Below are 22,211 nucleotides of genomic sequence, written 5' to 3'. Positions count from 1 at the left end.
TCAGGCTGCGCGGACGCGCCGCCATCTTGGGCGGCCGCCGGAGTCCCCGCCCGCGCCCCCCGCTCGCTGTTGTCCCCTCGGGTGCTGAGGGGCCGCTGGACCCCCGGCAGCCGCTGCTCCTTCACCCGGTGGCGTTTCGGGGCTGACCCGGCGACAGGAAGCACCCGCGGCTCCTCCCTGTGCCCTCCCGCTCCTCCTCCTCGCCCATGTCCATTCCAAGATGGCCGGTAAGTGGGGCCGGCGGGCGGGCGGCTCAGCCGGGGCTGCCGCCGTCCCTCCGAAACCAACCCCCTGGTATCTCTCTTCTGTTTTTTGTTTGTAGGGATCCCTTTGTATTTTGTGGATTTGCAGGATGACTTAGATGATTGTGAGTAACTGTTTTTTATTTTTCCGCTCCCTGTTCAGGCCCGCGCTCCCACCCCGGGGTCCTCCTGTCGCCCTCTTTCCTTCTCCGCATTTTCACCCCGGTGAGGGCGAGGGGAGGATTTTGAGGCAGTTCTGGCAGGTGAAGGGTCCCGGGGCGCTGGGACCATCCCCGCTGCTTCCAGTGGCCGCTGGGCTCGGTGTAAACAGCAGCTCCAGCAGCGCCCGAGCCTGGGAAAGGCTCACGGGGGAGCGAGGGGATCAGCCCCGCTCCCGTTGTCAGTGGGAATTAGGATAAATAGCCCAGGGATTGCTGAGCTGCGGTGAGACTTTGCAAAGCTGTAGAGGCTGTGAGGACGCGTTGTCCGCTGCTCCCGCATCCCAGGGAGGTGCTGCGAGCGCACCTCGGGATGAAGGGAAGAACACACTCCGTGCGTGCCCCGGTTGGATGGCACAAACCGGTGGCTTTGGGTTGAGTTCCGTGCCCCGGTCCCAGAGCAGGGAACGGCTCCATCACACGCCCGTGCAGTCCAGGGCTGTGTTCCAGAAGAGCTGCACACCTGTCAGACGTGAAGCAGCCTGTAAGCGCTGTGACTTCAGGAGATAAAGCTTTGACTAACAGTGGTGTGAACTTCTGTTGCCTTAGAAAGCAGCTCTCTCTGTGGGCTGGCTTCCTTGACACGCTGGATGCTGGACTGACTTTTCTATTAAAACAGAAAGATGTTGTATTCGTTTCTTTTGAGAAACTTTATTTGTTTCTCACAAGACTTTTATTGTTTTATACTGCTTGGAAATGTGAAACAGGTGGACCCATCCCACCCACCTTCCCACCTGAGTATGCAAAAGCTGATTTAGGAGAAAGGTGGTCTTCAGGAACACCAGGGGAAATGTTGGAATACAGCTGGGATCTAAAGCCTTTCGTTTGGAAGATGTGCAGGGACGTTGCCTCTGTGGGAGGAGCTGGTTCTGTGGAATTCTGTTGGTTGTTGCTCTCAGTTTGAGGTTTCTGCTTTTCCCTAGTAGGTAGCAGTGTGTAAAGTGTGAGGAGCAGAAATAAATGCAAACTTCAAAGTTGTTTTCTTAAGGGTTTTGGCCTTGGACCTTCCCTGGAAGTGTTTGTTGTCCGTTAGTGTTCACGCCTTGGCTGTTCTGTTTAGACTGTAACAGATTTGTTTGCTAAGTTGATTAAGAAGCTTGATGCTTGTAAGGCAAAACTCGAGTGAGTGAAAATGTCCAGATAAAGACAGTTTTGCCATAAATGATAATTCATAAAAGAACTTATCCATTCCGGGATGAGCATGTAAATAAATGTACCTTTTAGAGCTTTATGAAAATCTAATTTCATTATTTAAAGATATTCTTTGATTATGTTAATTAATTTGACAGTACCTTTAGATTTATGGAATCAAAAGCTCTCTGTTGTAGCAGAGTTCAGGTGTCCCATGACTAAGATATTGTTTTCCAGAGATTAGGCTAGCAAAGAGGTCAGGATATGTTTTAGGAAAACCTCAGTGAAATAAATTACTGGAACTGCATTCTTACTTGCTTAAGTAAATTGGTGAAATAGTGTCATGCAGTGGAAGATCAATTGTGTTGAAACAGGAAGTCTAGGGACTTATTCTGAATGTGGGAAAAAGCTGTAGTAAAATCTAGCTATATCAAGTGCAGCTTAAAACTTGTTTTTCATAAAATAATGGGTCATCTGGAAGAAAGAATTAGCTTATTTATGCCCTTTGTGTAATTAATAAGAAAGTATTTAAATAATTTGGTTTTCCTTCTACAAACACCAGGAGGGAACATTACCTTCTTGAGCTGATTAAACTGTTGTGCTGGGTGCTGACATTTCCTGGTTTGTGCTGTGAAATCTGAATGGTGACCCTGGGTGATGACATTGAATTGCTCCACTAGGTACTGTGACCCTGAGTTTCTCACACCTGTGAGCAGCTTTTAAGCACAGTGAACTCAAGTTCAGCTGTGAATACTGTCACATTTATTTCTGTTTATAGCTCACTTATTTGATCTAGATAGAGGGAAAAATACTGAATAATAGATGTATCTGTGAAGGAACATTAGATAAGAAATACTAGTTCAGTATTTGGAATTTGCTTTATAGTACTTGATGTGAGTATCCGTGGTGTCCTATTTTATGGAAAAGAAAACTGAAATTCTTGAGAGAAGGCAAAATAGATTCTGCTATGATTATTCCTTACTTATGTGTAGTGAGAGTGTGTGGAAAAAATTTCAGGTATTTAACTCTCAGTCCTGAGCATAAGTAGTGGTGCTCTGTTTTCTCTCTGCTCTTGGAAGCACTGATGTGGGCTTAAGTACTTTAAATGAATAATGGAGCTGCTCCATGCAGTAAAATTAAACATGTACATCATGTTTACAAAATTAGTCCCAGGTGTGGTATTGTAGTCAAAAGTTAGAACTGGGATTTATTTCACTGTCATTTGATTGGTAGGAATTCTGAACTATTTGAAGTGAACTAATAGCTTTAATTGTTAAAGTGTTTCTAATTAGGGACAGGTGGGAACTAGGTAAAGCTAATGGCAAGTATATTGATTCTAATCAGTCTTAGATTGTGTAACAGGTGACTAACCTCAAAAATCAGCTGCTGAGTGTCTGGTCTGTGTGGAATTTCAAATATATATACTGTAATTGCATAGATTTAAGGATGGCAACTTGAGAAGGGAAATCTGCAATGCCACAGACACTGTGTAACTTCCCCTGAGCTGTCAGGGACACAGCAAGTTTCTTCTGAAGCAGCAAATCTGGATGTTCCCTCTTCAGATGCTTTGACTGGGGGAAAGTCCTGGAGCAGATTTATCCCAGACAGACCTGGGCTCTGTCAATTGTTTACACTTGTGCAGAAAAATGTTTTGAACCCGACAGACCCTTCTGTAAAGGGCAGGCATGAGAAATAATAATGACCAGTGGAGGGGAAATAAGGGTGTCAGTGCAATATGTCATCATTCTAAAAAGCTGGGAATAATTAGCATCTGTTTCCTATTGTGTGGCTGTGGGTTCACTTGTAGTATCTGTGTGCACATTTGAAATGTCAATGTTTAATCTAATCCCACAGTTCTGTTTGTTTGAAATCTGTTGAATTTGTTGAGCACGTTGTCTGAGAGAAAAGCAGAATTTGGAACTTCTGTAGTATTTTAACTCACTGAGGTTCCTTGGAGACCTTGAACCAATCTGCTTTTTTTCCCCTGAAGACCCAGATATAGCATTTCTCTCCAAGTATATTCAGATGACTTCCTCTTTTACTGAGCTGTATTTCTGAGGGTGTTTTGACTTTTGCTGAACAATTGGAAAGCAGAGTTTTGCATAGGAAATGTTGGAAAAAACCTGAGGCTTGGACCAGAGGGTTTTTTAACATATAAAGTGATTTGTAATGGGTATTAATGGAGTTTAGACCAAAGAAGCAGCTTTTTGTCTTCAGTGGTTGTCACTGTCAGCACATGTGCTGGTTTGTGAGATACTTCATGCATGTGAGAAGCTGTGTTGGCAGAATTTGCATTTGCTTAAGTGTGATCCCATTTCTCTGTTTGTGTGAAAGAAATGTCTGGCTCTAGGAGTGCTTGGGACAATTGTAAACCCACAGCAGCAATATTGACTACTCCAGTGCAACTCTTTCTGTGGAGTTCCTGTATCCAGTGCTTAAATAAGAGCATTTGTGTGAAAGATTTGCATTGCAGGCACATTATTTCACTTGGTTATAGGAGTGAAGGATTAAAATAAGTTTGCCACAAAGTTCTCCCATTCCCTTTCCTTTTCACAGTCATACCTCCTGCCTGTGGTCTGTGATGGTGACTCTTAGACTTGGTAAGGCAAATTGTAACAGTTGATGTAGTAATGTTTGGGTAAAAATCTGAGGCTGCAAATACAAAAAGGATTCAGAGAAGAGTGGGTTCACACAGAAAAAAGTCCATAGGTGATAAGTGCAGCAGGGAGCTCCCAGCTGTTCACATGTACTGTGAAATTGAAGTTTTTTCCCAAAGTCTGTTTGATTTAGGTATGTGGGGCCTGGTAACTACTGTGAGAAAAACGTACCTCAAAACTTTGAAACAGACATAAGAATTTGCTGGTTTAAAGCAATACAGTTTGAAATTTACTATGATTGTTAAAATTCCAGTTTTCTTCTAATGGGACTTACTTCTCTTTTGAATGTGTTGGTCAGTTTGTGATGTGCAATTGTGTCAGCTGAGCCCTCTTAACTCAATGCATGTGGATCCTCCATGGAAAGGGCAAAGTAAAGTGTGTTTAAAGCCAAGGATCTTGAGAGTTGAGTTAAATTTTAAAGCTTGAATTTACAAGTCTGTATGCAAGACACAATTTAAGATATTTTGTAAGCTGTTTCCAGTGATGTGCAATTGCTTTTCCTTTAAAGAAATAGCTACTGATTTCTTGCATTTTACAATGTAACATCTCTTGCTGACTCTTGAATTTTTTTTTTATTTTGGGGTTACTTTTCATGTCCTTCAAGTTGGCTTTGAAGATTATGGACCAGACTGTGATAGCATGAGGATAACAGCATTCTTGGATATTCCTGGACAGGATAACTTAACTCCACTGGCTCGTCTAGAGAAATATGCCTTCAGTGATAATGTATTTAACAGGTAAGGGCACAGCAGGCACACTTGGTGGTACCTGAGTCTGAGTGCACTGTGCATGTTAAGATGTTGTTGTGTCTTTCATTATTCTCCCAAATACATGCCTGATGTTATTTCTATTTGAATAACTTGTAAAACACATCCACGGAAAGAGATTTGCAGTCTTGGTTATCAAATAAGATCTCTGTATTCCATCTTTATTCTGTTGGTATGTGGACTATTCAGAGAACAGCTTGATCTGTTTTCTGGTGCGATTTACATTTGAGAAGTTCCCCTTGCCTCCCATCTTCGTGTCACTGGCTGGGCATTAAGGCAAATGTTGTGTTCACTCCACAGGCAAATTATTGCCAGGGGTCTTCTGGATGTCTTTCGAGATTTCAGTAACAACGAAGAAGACTTTCTGACTGTAATGGAAATAGTGGTCAGGCTCTCTGAAGATGCAGGTTTGAAAGTGCTTTTGTTTGTTTTTTAATTTGTGTAAGTTATTTTACGTAAATTGCAACATAGGAAATGCTGACTTCCGATTTTGAGAAGGCAATGAATGAACTAAGGAAGTTGAATCATCCAGCAGGAAGATCTGTCAATGAAAACAGATTCATTTTTATCTCGTTTTTGAAATATTTTGTGTGGTAAATGTTAAAGGCCTATTCTTAGTATAGGGCCTGAAGCAACATTTTCAAAGAAATTTGGTACATTTACTTTGTTATATCTGGTGTAAGTGGCACAGAGCAGTTGTGTTTTAGTAGTTGTTGTGCATACATTCATGGTGACTGGATTGTGATCTCATTTTATAGGATTGATTTGGGAACTGATCCCAAGTCTCTGAACTGTGATGATGTATTTAAGGCTATTCTGTTTTATTCAGCTTTCCTTTAAGAACAGGCAATCTCAGTGATGCTATTTCTATGTTTTGGTTATATTAATGTTCCTCTGTTGTGAAAACAAAGAAAAATGCCACTTTTATTCTTAAGGTACCTGATCTTCATTTCATGCTTACTAATGTAATCTGACTTTTATTTCCAGAGCCAACTGTTCGCACAGAGCTGATGGAACAGATTCCTCCTATTGCCATCTTTCTACAAGAAAGTCGACCAAAATTCCCAACAGCATTTTTTGAATACCTTATGCCCATAGTGGTGAGGTACCTCACAGATGTTAACAATCAGGTAGGAAAAGCAGACAACAGGAGTTGAATCCTTGGAAAATTCTGTGTAGTTCAGTGAATTTAAGGCATGAGAAAGAGATAAGAAGAAATTCCATGTTGGTTGATATCTGGCTTTTATGTAGTGCTCTGTGTTTATTGGTTTCAGCACGTTCCTCTAGGGAGGTCTGTTTTTTTTTTTTTTTTTTTTTTTTTTTTTTTTTTTTTTTTTTCTTATTTTTGTTGTTTTTAATACTTCCCTTAGCAGATAATGGGAGACTTCAGGATCTGCCTGACAGCACGTGGACAGATCTGTTACAGGAGTCATGACTTGAAAACCCTGTCTTCTACTTCATCTTTTGTCTCATTTTCAGAATGTGATGAAATGTCATCTAATGATTATATTAAACTTTAGTATTTGTTACTAATTCCTTTTGATAATAAAGCTAAGACTTTTTTACTGGGTTTGTTTTTTTAGCTTGTACCTGTGTGTCCATTCAAAGGATAGAGGGTTTTGTGGTTCTTGTATCTGTAAATGTTCTTTTTCTAGTGACAGACTGGTTTTGTGTGTTTGTTTATAGGTCAGAAAGGCAGGCCAGGAAGCACTGCTGATACTGCTGGAACAAGATCTTGTGGCTCAGAGTGACATTGAAAATAAGGTGTGTCCAATTCTGCTGGACCTCTCTGCTCCTGACAGTGATGATGAGTACAAGGTGGAAGCTGTCAATGTAAGTTGATAACATTAATTCATAGTGGTGATTAAGATGAGGTCCAGGAATAGTGCTGACACTAAATGAAGTAAGCCATCAAACTTTTTGTGTTTATGCAGGAAGATATTTGGATTTTTACTTTAACAAAACAAGTCTTTAATTTTTATTCTGCATTTTTGAAAATATCAGATTTGAAGAGACCATCTTGATGCTTCAGGATGCTAAATGATGTCAAAATAGTAGCTGAATAGTTTTAAAATACAATTGGTCCTTGGCAGCCTTTTTTAAAATCCTTGTTAGGATTGTTACATTCCCCAGAGTGTTCTTTACATTTGCTTTACCAGGTTTCACAGTAATGTTGTAGAAATGTGACCTGATCTCTGTTCTGAAGTGTTTTGAAAAAAACATTGCCTGGTGACTTTCAAGAAATCAGTTGACTCCACAGAAAAGTGCTGGTGTGTAATTACATTTCAGCATGGATATCTGACACTTGACCTGTAAAATATTTTACCAGCTAGATTTTCCTCTTCCTTGTTTGGGAGTTGGGAATTGCTTAGGCAGTTTTCCAGGATGACATCTGAGCACCAGATGCCTTTTAGGAGTTTGAAAATTTGTAGGAAAGTCCTTGAATGGTCTCTTCCTTAGTTGTTATTTAGCATTCCATTACAAAGGCAAGCACTTATTCCTAGAAAGGAATAAAGCTTATTTTTTGTGAAGGTAGAAAGCTTCAATATTTTTTGAAAAATAAAACCAGAAAGATGAGGACTGTAATCTGATGATGTTTGTGTAAGCATTAAACCCCTGGTGCATCAGAGCCCCTTGCTTTCTCCTCTTGCAAATATAAGACTTACAACTTCTCCCAGAAAGTGGGAGCTGAAAGGAAACACCCAACCCAAAGCACATGATTCTCACAGCAGAAACATGGTTTGTGTTGGTAGAGGAAACTGGTGGTTCCTCAGAGAAAGCTGAATTAATAAGCACATTGCTAACTTCCTTTATTTATACACTGTTAACTCCTAAAATTCCTGGGCATCATTCCTGTAAAGTGTGCATTGGCTCACCTAAATAACTCATTTTTCTTGCACTTCCTTTTTTTTTTCTCCTGCTGTATGGCAAACTTGTATTTTACTGTGGTATCTGAGCCTACAGAGCTGGGTCTGTGCATGTGTTTAAGTATCTGAGCTGTTAAAGACCAATGTTGTACTTGCATGCTGAACCTTGGGATATTTCTAGTATGCTTAGAGAGTGTGGTTTTTGTAAGATCCTTAGTGCAATGGAACTTTTGTCTTCTCCATAAAAAATGCCAGTGTTTGCCACATTGCAAACACCTTGAAAGCAAATCTATTAGTAAAAGTCTAACCAGATAAAAAAGACAAAGAATTAAATGCAGAAATGTTATGTTCTGGCATAGAATGATTTAAAGTAAAGCTGTGGTTGTGCTTTACATAAAACAGGTGTATGGAAATACAAATAATGTGTAGCAGTTTCATCTGTTTGATTGTAATCACTGTCTCGCTCTCTGAGGTAATTTTTAGGAGGAATATTTAGCTGTGCTTAAAAGCTTTATAATTTTCTTCTCCTTACACATATTCCTTTTCTGATTTTCAGATAATCTGTAAAATGGCTTCTATGTTGAGCAGAACAACAGTTGAGCACATGCTGCTTCCTCGTTTCTGTGAACTGTGCAGTGATGGGAAATTGTTTCAAGTCCGAAAGGTTGGTGTGTGTCCAGCCCTAAACCACCTGAAAATGAGTTTGTACTGCTGTCCAAATGCTTTCCTGCATAATTTAGTCATAACTCTAGCTGATGGGCTTTCAAAGCATCTGGAAGAGAAGTTTTGATTTATTGACATGGTTCTAGTTTCTGTGGTTCAGTAAAGAAACAGATAGTAGACTTTGGCCAGTAGGTTAGGTTCAGTAATTAAACTGCTCTTGTACATTTAATAGTTTTGCACAATGTGTTTTTTTTTTTCCTAAGCTGCTGTGCTTGGTTATAGGATAGCAACAACTTTTATAATTTCTAGCATCTTATTTCAAAATTAAAAAATAACAGACATTTGAGACATCCTTTCTTTAAAAAAATCTGTTATTATTGAAAGGAGAAATCCCCAAAGTGTAAGGCTTACTTTAACTCATGTTTGAGTACAAAAGGAAACTTGTAGCATAAGAAGCATTAAAATACTTGTGTAGACTTAAGGGTCACACCAAGCTTCAGCTTGGTCTGCAACATAAGCTGCACTTGCTGGAATTTGAGCTGTGCACAGAGAGTGACTAAAACGTGTATGAACACAGCTCTATCTTAAATGATTTCAGATTTTGCCAACATCTTTTTCCAGTCTGAGGGGATGTCCCTTCTGCCTTAATTAGAGCTTCTGTAATGGCCTGTAAATGGCACGAACTTGAGACCTTGATTAAACTTTGCTTCAGCAAAGCACTTAAGCCACCTTGAGCCAGGGTAGTGCTGTCAGTACACCTAAGTCCTGACCCTGGTATCATGTTCTGGCCTGCTTTGGGTTTGACAGCTGCTGCTCAAAGTGATTTCAACTTTCATGTGGGCTTATTGTCCCTTCTGGTGGTTACTGGAGCAGATGATGCTCCTTGTGCAGAAACCTTTATTACTATTGATCCCAGAGGCATGTGGTGTATGGACACTTGCTCCAATGACTCTTTGTTTGGATGAGTTAATATTACATGAGTTAATATTACATGAGCCTGATTTCAGGATTACAGGCCTGAAATTGGAAGAGTCAAAACATGTGCAGTTGTTTGATGGGATAAATAATGCATGGTGGAGTTGATAATCAAGCTAATGCCCTTGAAAGAGACACAGTGTTATTAATGACTTTTTATTTCTTAGATTTGTGCAGCTAATTTTGGTGACATTTGTAATGCTGTTGGGCAAGAAGCCACTGAAAGACTGCTGGTATGTGAAAACCAAATCAATTTGCAAGGCCTGTATTTCTCAGTTCAGAAAGTTTAATAATGAGTTCCTTTATTGTCTTCTCTATAAATTAATCAGTGTGCATGCATTTTTTAATTGGTTTGGCTAAGGCCTTGGTTACAATTACACAACAAAACTGGGAATTAAGAGAAATGCAAAGTTCTTGCTTTGCAAAGCGTGTTTAACAATGTAATTGACAGTAGAGATATATATATATATATATATATATATGTATGTATGTATATATACACACATATGTTTATGTATGCACACACATTGTAGAATTGCCACTTTTATTTTTCCCTGAACTAGATGATCATCAATTCAATTATGATTTCAGGGAAAATAGGCCATTAATAGTTCTTTCTATTCTTTGTTTCTGCAAATAGTTGTACACACATTCCTAATGGAGTTAGAGACAGATGGGTTTTTTCCAATTCCTTTAATTAGTGTATGCCTTTAACCTGTCCCTGTTTCTTCTGTTCTTTACTTATTGTCTCCAGTTTTCAAACAAATACTTTGATATCGCTTCAGTCTTTGTTTAGTCTTGAATTAGTTTTGGATTGGCTTGTTTTTGGCAGATTCCCAAGTTCTTTGAGCTGTGTTCTGATAGTGTGTGGGGAATGAGGAAGGCTTGTGCTGAATGCTTCATGGCAGTGTCTTACACCACGTCCCCGGAAGTTCGCAGGAGCAAACTGTCCCCACTGTTCATCAGCCTGATCAGTGACACCTGCAGATGGGTGAGTAGCTCCCTCTGGAATGGCAGATCCTAAACAAATCATGTTTAGTAGTGCTTTGAAGTGCATTTTCTGAGACCAGAGCTTAATGTGCTAAAAACTAATCTCTAATGAGACAGTTTCTTATGTTTTCTCTCTCTCAGCAGCTTATAAGTGTAAATACTCTTCTGAGAAAAGGTTGCTTGTGTTAAATAGATGAGTAGAAGTAAAGAGATGTTCTTCAAATTTATAACTTCCAAAAGATTTCTGTACAATTATTGTAGTTATATGCTTAGGTGTATCACCCTTTGCTTAGGTGTCACTTATTTGGTAATTGGTTATATTTGGTATTAAATGAAGCTGTTATATTAAGAACCAATTGGTTCTTACTGAAAATTGCACCAAATTAAGATTTTTCCATTCTGTGAGAGTTGCATGAAGCCTGACTGTTGCTCTCACACCACCACAGGTTCGTCAGGCTGCTTTTCAGTCTCTTGGCCCATTTATTTCTACCTTTGCAAACCCTTCAAGTGCTGGTCTTTACATTCGAGAGGATGGGACACTGAGTATCCGACCACCAGTACAAGATGTGAATTCCAATTCCTGTCAGCCAAGCAACAATATCACTGTGGTGTCTTCCAGTGCAAATGCTGCATTGCCCAGGTAAATCCTGGGAAAGGTGTGATGTGGTGAAAGGGGTTAAAAAAAAAAAGGGGTTTTGTTGCTTGTCAAGACTAAAAATTTTCAAGTTGAGAATGCAGTTCCAGAAAAGGTCTGAAAAGTGAGATCACACATTTGAGTAACCACATTATTGAAAAACTCACTTTGGCTTCGCAGGAGGGCAAGGGAAAACTGGTGAAGTAAAGCATAGTGGTAACAAATTCTACCTTTAGAGAAAAGTTTCTGTTGTTGCTGCTGTCTTTTACGAAGTATTTCACTGAAAACCTCTTGTTACAGAATACTTAAAGTTTACTTTCAATAACTTTGTTTCCAGCTCAGAACAACCAATGGAAATCAAACCAGAATCATCCACTGAGGAGACTTCAGCAGAAGTTCATACAAAGCTCTCTGCGGACCTAAATAAAAATACATGGGAAAAAAGTTCAGATTGTTGTGCCAGCCCTGCAGAAGATGCGTCTGCCTTGTGTCAGGGTGACAAAACTGCTGCCGGTGCCACTGAAGGCACGAAGGAGAGCAGCTTTCCGGGGCTGAGCTCGGCGCTGCCGTCTGCAGAGGACGTGTTTAACACGTTCCTGTACTGGCGCCCTCCTCTGCCCGACATAAGTCAGGACCTGGAGTTGCTGCAGTTCAAGGCTGAGAAGCACAACGATGCCTGCTCTGTGCCATGTAATAACTGTGTTGCTAGCAGTGAAATAAAAAAGGTTCTACAAAGCTTACAGGAGCACATAGATGATCCAGATGTTCAAGGTGAGACTCTGTGACAGTAAAATTCTGTTTTCTCTGAGCAGGTTTTCTGACCTTTACAAAACGCTTGACTGCATTTTAATTAGCTTGATCTTCATAGGGTGATGAACGTATCTTGAGTAATAAATTAATGTAGAAGGCTATGCAACAGCTTTTTCCTAAGACCTAAGTTATTTCTAGAGCAGCTGGGGAAATGTTCCTGGCTTCTGTTTGCTTGAAAAATAAATTGATCTAACTACAAAAGGGAAACCAGCTTGTTAAAGACAGTTTTAACAGGTTTTGAGTATTGTAGGTCCTGTGGGTTTAGTGACAGTGTTAAAAGCTGAATTCATCTAATGTTGGCTGACTGAGAATGGCCCTAATTTCAAGCTCTTTGTCCTTACCCACCTGAAACAGGCCCTTTGTCAAAAGCATTAGAAGGATATGGGCCTGACAGTGGGATCTGTGCTTCATGGACCAAATCCTTCTTGCCATCCACAGTCAGCTCAGTTTCATGTTTCACCAAATCTCTTGAGTGCTCTGCAGTAAAATGCCTTCTCTTTCCAAGAGCAAATGTTTGCTAATACAGCATTTGTGTGCAGCTCCTACTGGGCTACCTTTTATCTTTTCAGATGAGTTAATCACAAGAGCCTATTGGCACAAGGCTATTATTAATGTCTTTAAATGCAGAAATGAGACTAAATAACCATCTTCTGCTTTATACAGCTCAGGTCCAAGTGTTGTCTGCTGCTCTCAGAGCTGCCCAGTTTGATTCTGTTGGTGACTGTGAAGCCAAAAAAATGGAAGTAAGTGGTGACAATCTTCAGAACAAAATGATTTTGGATGAAACAGCAGTTTCAGGTGCTGCCTGCCACCAGGTGCAGGGTGACACTCTTTCATCCTCTGCCTCCCAGGGTGACATCAGTGACCAGTCAAGCAGCAGTGTGCTGAAAAGCACAGTAAGTACATGTTGTGCTCCATCTCTGAGCTGTGTGGGGTTATGTAGTCCCTGGCAAAACTGACCCACTTTTGATCCTTTTAACATTACTAGACCAAGGCTATCATATTCTACTTACTCTAATTAACAAAAGAAAAGCCATTAAAGGTTATCATTTCTGTTTGCACACAAATAATCCAGGAGGTAACGTTTTGCAGTAGTCTTGTACAGGTTTTGGGTTTTTTTATTTTATGATAAAATTCTGTTGACATAATTTAATTTCAAGAATAAAACCTCTTTAAAAGTAACCATCCAAAATGTGTATGAATGTTGGGTTTGTGATGTTAGATTCCTTTCTTTAGAAGTAAATCTTAACTACTGCTGCCCTTGTTGCTGCCACAGTCTGTTTGCCTCAGTGTGCAACTGTTGTCTTTTTGTACTTGCATAAACACACTGAACAAGGCTCAGCCTGTGCAGGGCTGTTCTGAATCTGAGCTCTGTTGTTCTGCACCCTGATGCTTTGAAATAGCCCAAAAAGCACCAAGTCTCCTTCATTTCACTACCTGGTACCTTCTTTTATAGGACTCAGAAGAACAACACAGAGGAACCAGTGTCTTTTTGAGGAAAGAGCAAGAAAATAATCCACCGTTTGAAGATGACAAGTCAAAATTACAGGTGATGAAAATGGCATCTAATGGATTTAGTGGAGTACTGTGAACAGTTCATCTTCCCCTTAGTGCAGTGATACCTTCTGCAATGGATCAGTTGCAGAATGTGCAGGAATGCTCCAGAATTCAAGGAGAACCCTGTTTTAGACGAGAAAATTAGGAACATTCTGTTGCCTTTTTGGTGCCTTAGGGGTAACCTGTGCATCCAAGGTAGGCACTGACTGCCCTGCTCTGTCACTGATTTACTGTTTGGTGCCAGCAAAGAAGGAATTTTCAGCTTGGTTGATGCAAGGTGTTGATAAAGCTGTAATGACTGTTCCTTGCTGACTGCTCTATCCTAATGAGAGGATAAATAACCACTGGAGTCATGTACCCTTGGTGAGGGTAACACACACGAGGGGTGTCTTGTCTCTTGTGTTTAGGTGCTGGCTGATGGGTAGAACTGCAGCACAGCAGCTGTGTTTTCTTTCTGCTGTTAAATGGAAGTGTGTCTGTCTGTAGGACATCATCCCTCAGCCTTTACTGGACCAGTACCTGTCCATGACTGACCCTGCTCGGGCCCAGACTGTTGACACTGAGATTGCCAAGCACTGTGCCTACAGCCTGCCTGGGGTGGCCCTGACACTGGGCAGGCAGAACTGGCACTGCCTCAAGGACACCTATGAGACACTGGCTTCAGATGTACAGGTAAGAAAAGAGAGTTTTGTTGCAAAAAACCAGAATTTTGTGGAGGAGGTTTTTTCATCAGTCTGTACTGTAGTTAGAAGATCACATAATTTCATATAACGGAATAAACGTGCACTAAAAATATAAAATCCCAGATTTAAATCAGACTTCATAAATATGATTAGCACTTTCTACTAGCCCTCTTTGTCCTGCTCTCTCAATCCTCACACAGGGGTAGTTCAAAAGCTTGTTTATTGTAGTCACGGTGCCTCATGTAGTTCCCTTGCTGGCCCGTTTGCAGTGGAAGGTGCGGCGCACTCTGGCTTTCTCCATCCACGAGCTGGCTGTGATCCTGGGGGATCAGTTAACAGCTGCTGATCTGGTGCCAATTTTCAATGGCTTCTTGAAAGACCTGGATGAAGTGCGTATCGGTGTCCTCAAACATCTCTATGACTTTCTGAAGGTAGGAAAATGTAATACATTTCTCAACATAATTTTTTTTCTGACTCCATTATATAAAGAGTTTTTGAATAAGCTGTGAATGTCTCAGTATCTAATCAATGTTTAGTTTTTAGCATTTTGTGTGTGTGCCTCTCTTCCTTCTTTTAATGTGCCTTACTTCTCTTTTCTCTCATATCCCAACAAAATACCAATCTGAAAACCGTTTGTAAATGTGGTTGTAAATGCTGCTGGCTGTTGTAAATGGAAAATTGGCCCAGTAGCAATTTATGTTTGGGGCTGGGAGAGAAGAGGGCAGATCCTGGTGGGCTGCTGTGGAACACACACAGATCCTCAGCTTTTGGTTACTCACTGTCATGCCCTGAGGTGGTGCTTTGGGTGTTGCTAAAAGGATGACTTCTAGCACTTTGGATGTCACTTGTGTGTGTCCAGGCACTCAGCTGACTCTGCACTTTTTAGGAAGCACCTTGTGATTGGTCACTTGCTTTCATGTAGGAAAATGCACATAGGTGTGAATAGTGACACACCAGAGAACTGCAAGTCTGAAGTTTTATCAGTTTTATGCCAGTAATGTTTTTCCTTTAGCTACTTCATGCAGACAAAAGGCGAGAGTATCTTTACCAGCTGCAAGAATTTGTGGTGACTGATAACAGCAGGAACTGGAGGTTTCGTTACGAGCTGGCAGAGTATGTAATTTTGTTAACTTCTGATTTTTAACCTGTATTACTAACTTGGAAATAAGTTATTACATTTAGAAGTTAGCACATCTTATTAGAAGGTAAAAGTTTACAACCTTTCTTTAGGAAGGAAAAAGCCACTGGCTGTTAGGGTTGTTTGGGGGAAGTTGAGGGTGTTTGGGTTTTTTGTTTTGGTTTGGGGTTTTTTTTCCCACAAGTTCTGTTGTAATATGTGACTAAAACTTAAATGCCTGTGATTTACTAAAATGGAGACCTGATTCACTTGCACCTGATGAAACATGACAATCTGGTAGATACTATTCAGTGAGAATTTATTAGTTCAAGACTCTTGCAAAAGTTAGTGAAATGCATGTAAAAAGTAATGTTTTTAATGTGTAGGAAAGAAAAAACAGTTCTTGAAAAATAAGTTGGGATTTTTTTTGGTACTTCTATAAGACTGGGTATGTAACAGAAGTAGATTATCATCCCACAGTTCTTCTACAAGCCCTGTTGATATTTGCAGCACCATTGTAGCCACGGTTTGCAGATAAAGTCTGACCTTTGTGATTATTTTGTTGCTGTGTTAGGGTTGTTGAGCACTTGCTCTCCCTTTCCAGCTTGGCACAAAAAACTCACAGTGGTACAGAAGTTACACAGCAGCTCCCTGAGCTCTGGTGGGGAGCTGCCACTGCCCCAGTTCTGTGTGGGTACTGGTTCTGTGCTGGTTCTGTGGCTGGAGTGAGTTCTGTGTGGTTCTGTGATAGGAATTATTTTCTGAAATGTAGATTTCTACACTGAGGTAAATATTCAGTGTTTGCTTTGCAAGAATGTACAGGGGTATTGGTTTGAAGCTGAAAAAGGCTTCTCATGCTTCTGTTTGTAGCTTTTGGTTATTCTGTTGGATAATGTTGGTACACTGGTACATGTAGTTTGGATCACAGTGTTTCTGAGCCTCCCTGATGGATTAAAGCCTGTACCTGTAACAAGTGAAGAGAAGAACAAACTGCTCAAGGGCTCTGTAGTAACCCTGCTGCTTTGGTGCTCCTTCCCCACCTGTAAGAGCTCTGGTGAATGGCAGCAGGCTGGTGCTGCCCTTGGTACAGTAATGGTTTCCTTTGTGTTCCAGGCAGCTGATCCTGATCCTGGAGCTCTACAATCCCAATGATGTCTATGACTACCTAAGGCACATTGCACTTACTCTGTGCTCCGATAAAGTTTCAGAAGTTCGATGGATCTCCTTCAAACTGGTAGGGGATTTAGTTCACTTCCTGCAGGAGAGCAGCAAAGTGGTCCTGGACAGGGTACCTGAAATCACTGGTTTTTCAGACAGTAGGGTGAATAGGGATGTTTTGATAAACACAGGAATGAATATGGAAAAAAGTGAAGTGGAAAGTTTATAAAATATTTTGAGTTGTCAGACTGCCACAGATACTGAAATTTTTCTCTGTGGTTGTATGCGAATGAAAGCCAGTATATGTGATTTGGGAAACCTTCATTCTGGGGGGAAAAAAAAACCCCACAATAAAACAGAGAACAACCAACTACTGATCTTTTAATTTGTTATGAAGTCTACAAGCAGGAATACAGTGTCCCTTGTAGAATTCAAATGAAATGATGTCTTTTGAAGTCTAAGGGCTGAAGCTGAAGTTCCATTTCTTCTTTTTGTTCCCCTCCTTTTCCCATTCCTTTGGCTCACAGGTAGTAGCAATACTACAGAAGTTCTATGCAAACAGTGCCAATGCCCTGGGATTAAATTTCATCAATGAGCTCGTAGTGCGGTTTCGCCACTGCTCCAAGTGGGTTGGGAGACAAGCCTTTGCCTTCATTTGTCAGGTTGGAATGTTCTCTCTCTGTTTCTATGTGTACATTGAATTTGGGGTTTTGCAGCAATGTGGGCAAAACTGAAATTTGACTCACAGTTTTTTTTTTTTTGTTATTTTTGGTTTGGTCAGAGTCAGTGTGGTCTCGGTGCTGGCTTCTGGCTGTCCCACCCCAAGCTGGATCCCTGTCTGGGTCTGTGCTTCCAGCTGCCACAGCTGATCCTTGGGCTGTCTGGTATCCCAGTGGCAAAGCCAAGAGTCAAGTCCCAAACAGAGATGCACAGCCAAGGATTAAACAAATGTTAGGCTAAAGGATCACAAGAGCTCTTCACACCACCAACGGGTGCTGGATGCCAGGAACTATTTCCCTCTTTATTGCCACCACTCACCCCCTCCAAACCAAAAATGCTTACTCAGGTAGCAGTGAGGAGCAAGGGTTGAACATTAAAAGGGAAAAGGGTGATGACAGGCAAGAGAGCAGCATTTCTTAAAACATTCTTGAAAGAAATTCATCTGCTCTTTCTGGCCCATCTTTGGCTGAAATTCAAAATGGTGAGACACAGAGTGGGGTGTTCTCGTTCAGAGCTTTCTTAACAGGCCAAATTAAGGGCAAGGTGGAAAGAAATGAAAGGAATGGCAAATAGTGTATTTTTAACGTAAATCTTGCTTTTTCTGTTGTGTGTTTGTCTCATAGGCTGTAGTAGAAGAGGAGTGCATGCCTGTGGACCAGTTTGTTGAACACTTACTCCCCAGCCTTCTCAGCCTTGCATCAGATCCTGTGCCAAACGTCAGGGTCCTGCTCGCCAAGGCTCTCAGGCAGACATTGCTGGAGAAAGGTGCAGTCCTTCATTTCCTCGGACAGATCAACACCTCGGGCTCTCCTCTGCCAGCACAGCTCTTGTAGCTCAGTCGGTGCAAGGCTGTAAGACAGAATTACGCATTGTAATTTAGCATTTAAATTCAGATTTGAGAGTGCTCGAGTGGCTTTGCTGATGCCGAGAGGGCCGGAGCTGCCCGGCCGGTCCTGCAGGTGCCGAGCGGCCCCGCACGGCGGCGCTGCGGCCCCGCCAGCCGCCCCGGGGCTGCTCCGCCTCGGCGAGCCCGCCTTCCTCCTCAGCGCCGGCTGCTGCTCCCAAAACGCGTTTGTGTGCTGCCCTCTGGTCGTTCCGGGGAAGAAGAACAGAAATCTCCTCACTTCTTTTCAGAATAAAGTATGGAGAAGGGTTTGGAATGTGTTGTACAGTAGCAGCGTCATGTTGCTCATTGATGCATTTCTATTTAGGGCTCAGCAAAAAGGTTTATCTTAGAGGTATTTAAGTACCTAATAAGATGAATCAGAAGCAGCATATTTCTCTTTTTCTGTCAGCTTCCTTAGTTTCCTGTAGTTTCTGTAAGGAAACTTTAAGCTGGATAAGCTGCCCCAGATGGTTTTGGCATTCTCTGTATTTCTGCACTATTTATGCTCTAGGGTTTATTCCTTTGGATTTGATTAAAATGGTCTTTTTTCTCTCCTTATTCCAGCTTATTTTAAAAGTGTTGGCAATCCTCATCTAGAAGCTGCAGAAGAGACCATTCTAGCCCTGCAGTCTGACAGAGATCAAGATGTGTCTTTCTTTGCCACCATAAAACTGAAACAGGGTAACATGGACAATATCATCATTGAAAAACAAAACTAAGGAGTTGTTGTGCAGTGAAGGCTGAACAGCAGGATGGTTTTTCACCTTGTTTCTGTTAGTGTGAGTAATGAGGACAGATAAGGTGGGTTTTGTTACCTATTTGAGCAGGAAAAGGGTGTTGAGAAATGTTGCAGTCTTCATTTCATGACCTTGTTTCATCTACAGCAGTGTGTTTGATTCCTGTGAGTAATTCCTTCCTTTTGGTTTTCCCTTTATAAATCGAGGTGATAACTCTGACCTCACCTGCACTTCACTATTGTCTGTAAAGTCTTACACCACGTTCTGTGTTTAAGCATAATTGGAATTTACATTTCATTTTTTTAACAGAACATTTCCATTAGTACAAGTTTGCTGTAAGCTTAAAAAGATTGGTAAATCTTAAAGCCTGATTATAGCAAACTTTCCTGAAACTGTTCTTTCCTCACTTTTATTATAATCTTTGTAATGTTCCACCTATTGCATTTATTTGAAAAAAACTGTATATATGTGAATAGTTTTGAATTGTAACAAAAAATTATGAAGAACTTAATTCTGTATCAGTGGGAATAGCTCAAAAATAATTTCATTTTTTAAAGTAGTTACACTGCTATAATTAAGCATTGGTTGGTCATTTTTATGTGTGATATTTTTCAAAGCACAGAGAGCTCAAGATTCTTTGTATATTATGAGGTTTCCATTAATTTGTTCCTTCTGAGCAATACCCTTACAGTGTTAACAGATCATATTAGCAACATTTCACACTTCTGACTGCCCTTACAGGTGTTCACAGGTCAGGTTTTGTTGCTGCTGCCTCTCCCAGGAGCAGGCAGACTGGAGAGTTCCTAAGAGGAAAATTCCTCCTTCTGCCCCAGCAAAGGTCACTTGAGTTGAGATTCAGTTCTGCAGCAGGAGCTGGAGCTGTACAAGGGTATTACAGAGAGATACAGGCTTGAGTCTGTTTGTTCTACATGCACACCTCATTTAACAAACACCTTTTAACCTGCCCGGTGGTTAAACCCCAAACAGCTTTTCCTGAGAAACAAAGGAGCTCTAAATTCTGCAAAACCCCAGTGCAGAAATGTTCTGGGGAAAGGTGGTGCCACAGTTTGCTCTGCAGCCTCTGTGGGTTGTAGGGCCAGGTCTGGGGCAAACACCAAGTCAGACATGGAAGGTGAAGTGGGATGTCCCTTGTCTGTTGGAACAGGGGCTTGGAAGAAAGAGCAGAATTGTGTTAGCCAAATTGAGTAGCCTCAGAAAAATTATAAAGCTTATACTTCTGCTGGACCCTGTCTTCTTTTGGATCCCAAATCTGCAATAACATGGGTCCTGGAAAAACAGTCTTTACTGTGGTTTGAAACTTTGTCCTGCTTAAAAACTAATGCTTAAATACTAAAGAAATGGTTTCATGTGATAACAGTTAATTTCTTTCTGAGAGCAGAGTCCTTTCTCCTCAGCTGACCTGTGTAAATACTCACTCTTATTTCATGTTCATAGTAAGTAATTCACATGGGGGAAGGTTTTCACAGAAATACCTTTTTTGGTTCTGTTGGAATGTGGCAATACAGTGAGTAGGTTCCTCAGCTGGGTTCTGTATTTTGGGAGGGCTCACTTTTGTATGAGTTAACCAGTCATGTATTATAATATGTACAGTATTTGTAGCAAATTGTTTTCCTGTAAGATCACAAAATGCTCTTTGGAAGTTGCAGGCAGAAATACACCACTGCTATTGCAGCAAACAGTGTAAACTTTGCAATATTCTGCATTTAATTTTTTACAGTTTTTTTATAATTTAAAACAAATGCTTCTTCAGTACAGACTTTTTATGATTGCAATTTCTTAACAAAAAGACCTCTCAAGTTAATTTTTTCTAGTTCTAATATCTTTTTCTAATGCTGGCATTATACTGATATTTTCTAACAGTTCAGATTTTCTAAGGCCTTTCTGACAAGGTTTCACTTCTGTTTTTTATTATCAGTTCTTTAAATTTCTCAGCACTGAACAGATTTTTTTAATTGTGTGTATATGTAAGTATGTTTGAAATATACTGTATATAAATTAAATACCTTGAAGGTTAACCCAACCCAGGTTGCTGTTTGTCAGATCACCTTCAATAATTACCTTGACTTGCAATAATCCACTGGAAAACACAAGCTTCCATAGGGTTCAGCATGTTTGGGTAGTGTTCAGCAGGAGTTTTTAACTAGGATGTGTGTAAAGGGTAAGCCACCAGCTATAAAAGTTCACTAAAAGGCTGAACCAAGTTCTTTGTTTTTTAACAATATTTTGGTACCTCACTGGCTCCCAAATTCAGGTTGGTTTTGAACAAGGTTATTTCAGTCCAGCATTTAAAACCTCCTGTTACAGTCCACAGTTGCATGTCCTCATGGGGGCCAGCAGGGTTCTGGGCTGGGTTTTCTGTAGACAATGTGCAGGTCTGTTACCCAGATTTACCCTCTGCAAGTTTGTCCTTTTGGTTTAGTTTTAAACTAGAAATGATTTCAGCATGACTAAAAGGCTGCACTTTACGTCTTGTCCTAGACAAATGTATGCAATGAGTGTGTTCACGTGCAGTTCTCTGGGTTGTTTAAATTATGCAAAAATATGTATTTAAAAAGCCAGGTGGAGCAAAGTTAAGTAGTCCATCCACTTTCACAGCAGCAGTAGGGATATCACTTTTCAGCATTTCTAGCTAAGGAACATGACAGTAACAGTAGCTGGTGCAATATTGCTGGGATGCTGTAGGGAATGGTCCAGCACTTGTGATCCAAAGCATGTTGGTCATGTTGCTTAGGTTTGAGCCTCACTTGTGGCCCTGGTGGGATGAGCACGTGGCAGCTGTGTCACTACAGTGTGGTGTTTAGAGCCCAGTTAAGTGGGGACACTCTGGAAGTGTCATTCATTTGTCAGACTAAAGAATCTATGTAACTTTGTATTTATCTCAATAAATCCTGTGACTGTTTTATAAACCAACTTGTGGTAACTCATTTTTGTCGTGGGTGAGACGTGAGTGCATTTCTTGGTTAATGAAACCTGTCCCAGATGTGAGCACTGTTGGCTGTCAGACCAGGGCTGAATGGGAGTTCTTTGTGCTGTGTAGTAAAAGAATCTTTAAAATGTGCCATCAATTGCTGGAACTTCCCCTGCCTGTGGGGATATGGAACTTACAGGGAAGCTCCTTTCAGGAGCACCTGAGCAGAGTTTTGTGTTTTTGGCAGCTTTACACCATGGTTGGTCTTGTCTTACCTGTGAACTCCAGTCTGCTGCACATCTCCCTGTGGAAGCTGAGTGTTGGAACTTGGGAACAGAGACCTGTTCTTGCTTTGGCATTGCACAAACAACTTTTTAGCTCAGGGAGTTTTTAAGGAGAAAGAAAGAGAAGCTGTTGTTACACCTGTTCCATATTTATCAATAGACACCAGAGGCTCAGAACACTTTGGC

The 22,211-nt window shown here is 40.9% G+C and overlaps 1 protein-coding gene across 3 annotated transcripts; it reads left to right on the top strand.

Annotated features, from left to right (window-relative positions):
• The first annotated feature begins 143 nt into the window (after nt 1-143).
• LOC121343074 (serine/threonine-protein phosphatase 4 regulatory subunit 1-like) lies at nt 144-21,739 on the top strand. 3 transcript variants are annotated; one of them, XM_041417908.1, is made up of 20 exons: nt 144-227; nt 323-367; nt 4,853-4,985; nt 5,316-5,422; nt 6,003-6,145; nt 6,702-6,848; nt 8,439-8,546; nt 9,688-9,753; nt 10,353-10,511; nt 10,957-11,150; nt 11,482-11,915; nt 12,618-12,850; nt 13,411-13,503; nt 13,998-14,183; nt 14,464-14,625; nt 15,207-15,307; nt 16,425-16,545; nt 16,997-17,131; nt 17,813-17,954; nt 18,640-21,739. In XM_041417908.1, exons 1-20 carry the CDS (start codon nt 221-223, stop codon nt 18,792-18,794), a joined length of 2,871 nt encoding a protein of 956 aa, XP_041273842.1. In that variant the 5' UTR covers nt 144-220; the 3' UTR covers nt 18,795-21,739. The 3 variants fall into 3 exon arrangements, with proteins under 3 accessions (XP_041273842.1, XP_041273844.1, XP_041273843.1); XM_041417909.1 differs by lacking the exon at nt 144-227 and adding an exon at nt 4,148-4,191 and having other exon boundaries at nt 322-367; XM_041417910.1 differs by lacking the exon at nt 16,997-17,131.
• Nucleotides 21,740-22,211: the final 472 nt, after the last annotated feature.

The sequence above is a fragment of the Onychostruthus taczanowskii genome, unplaced genomic scaffold, assembly GCF_017590055.1.
Source record: "Onychostruthus taczanowskii isolate IOZ18803 unplaced genomic scaffold, ASM1759005v1 scaffold57, whole genome shotgun sequence".
Classification (NCBI taxonomy): Eukaryota; Metazoa; Chordata; class Aves; order Passeriformes; family Passeridae; genus Onychostruthus; species Onychostruthus taczanowskii.
This window is presented reverse-complemented; position numbering and strand designations above follow the sequence as displayed.

Bases quoted from the DNA above. Each gene is read 5' to 3' on its own strand.
- LOC121343074 (XM_041417908.1), top strand. The intron at 10,512-10,956 runs GTGAGTAGCTCC...ACACCACCACAG, and splicing joins TCAGTGACACCTGCAGATGG to GTTCGTCAGGCTGCTTTTCA. The intron at 17,955-18,639 runs GTGCAGTCCTTC...TCCTTATTCCAG, and splicing joins GCAGACATTGCTGGAGAAAG to CTTATTTTAAAAGTGTTGGC.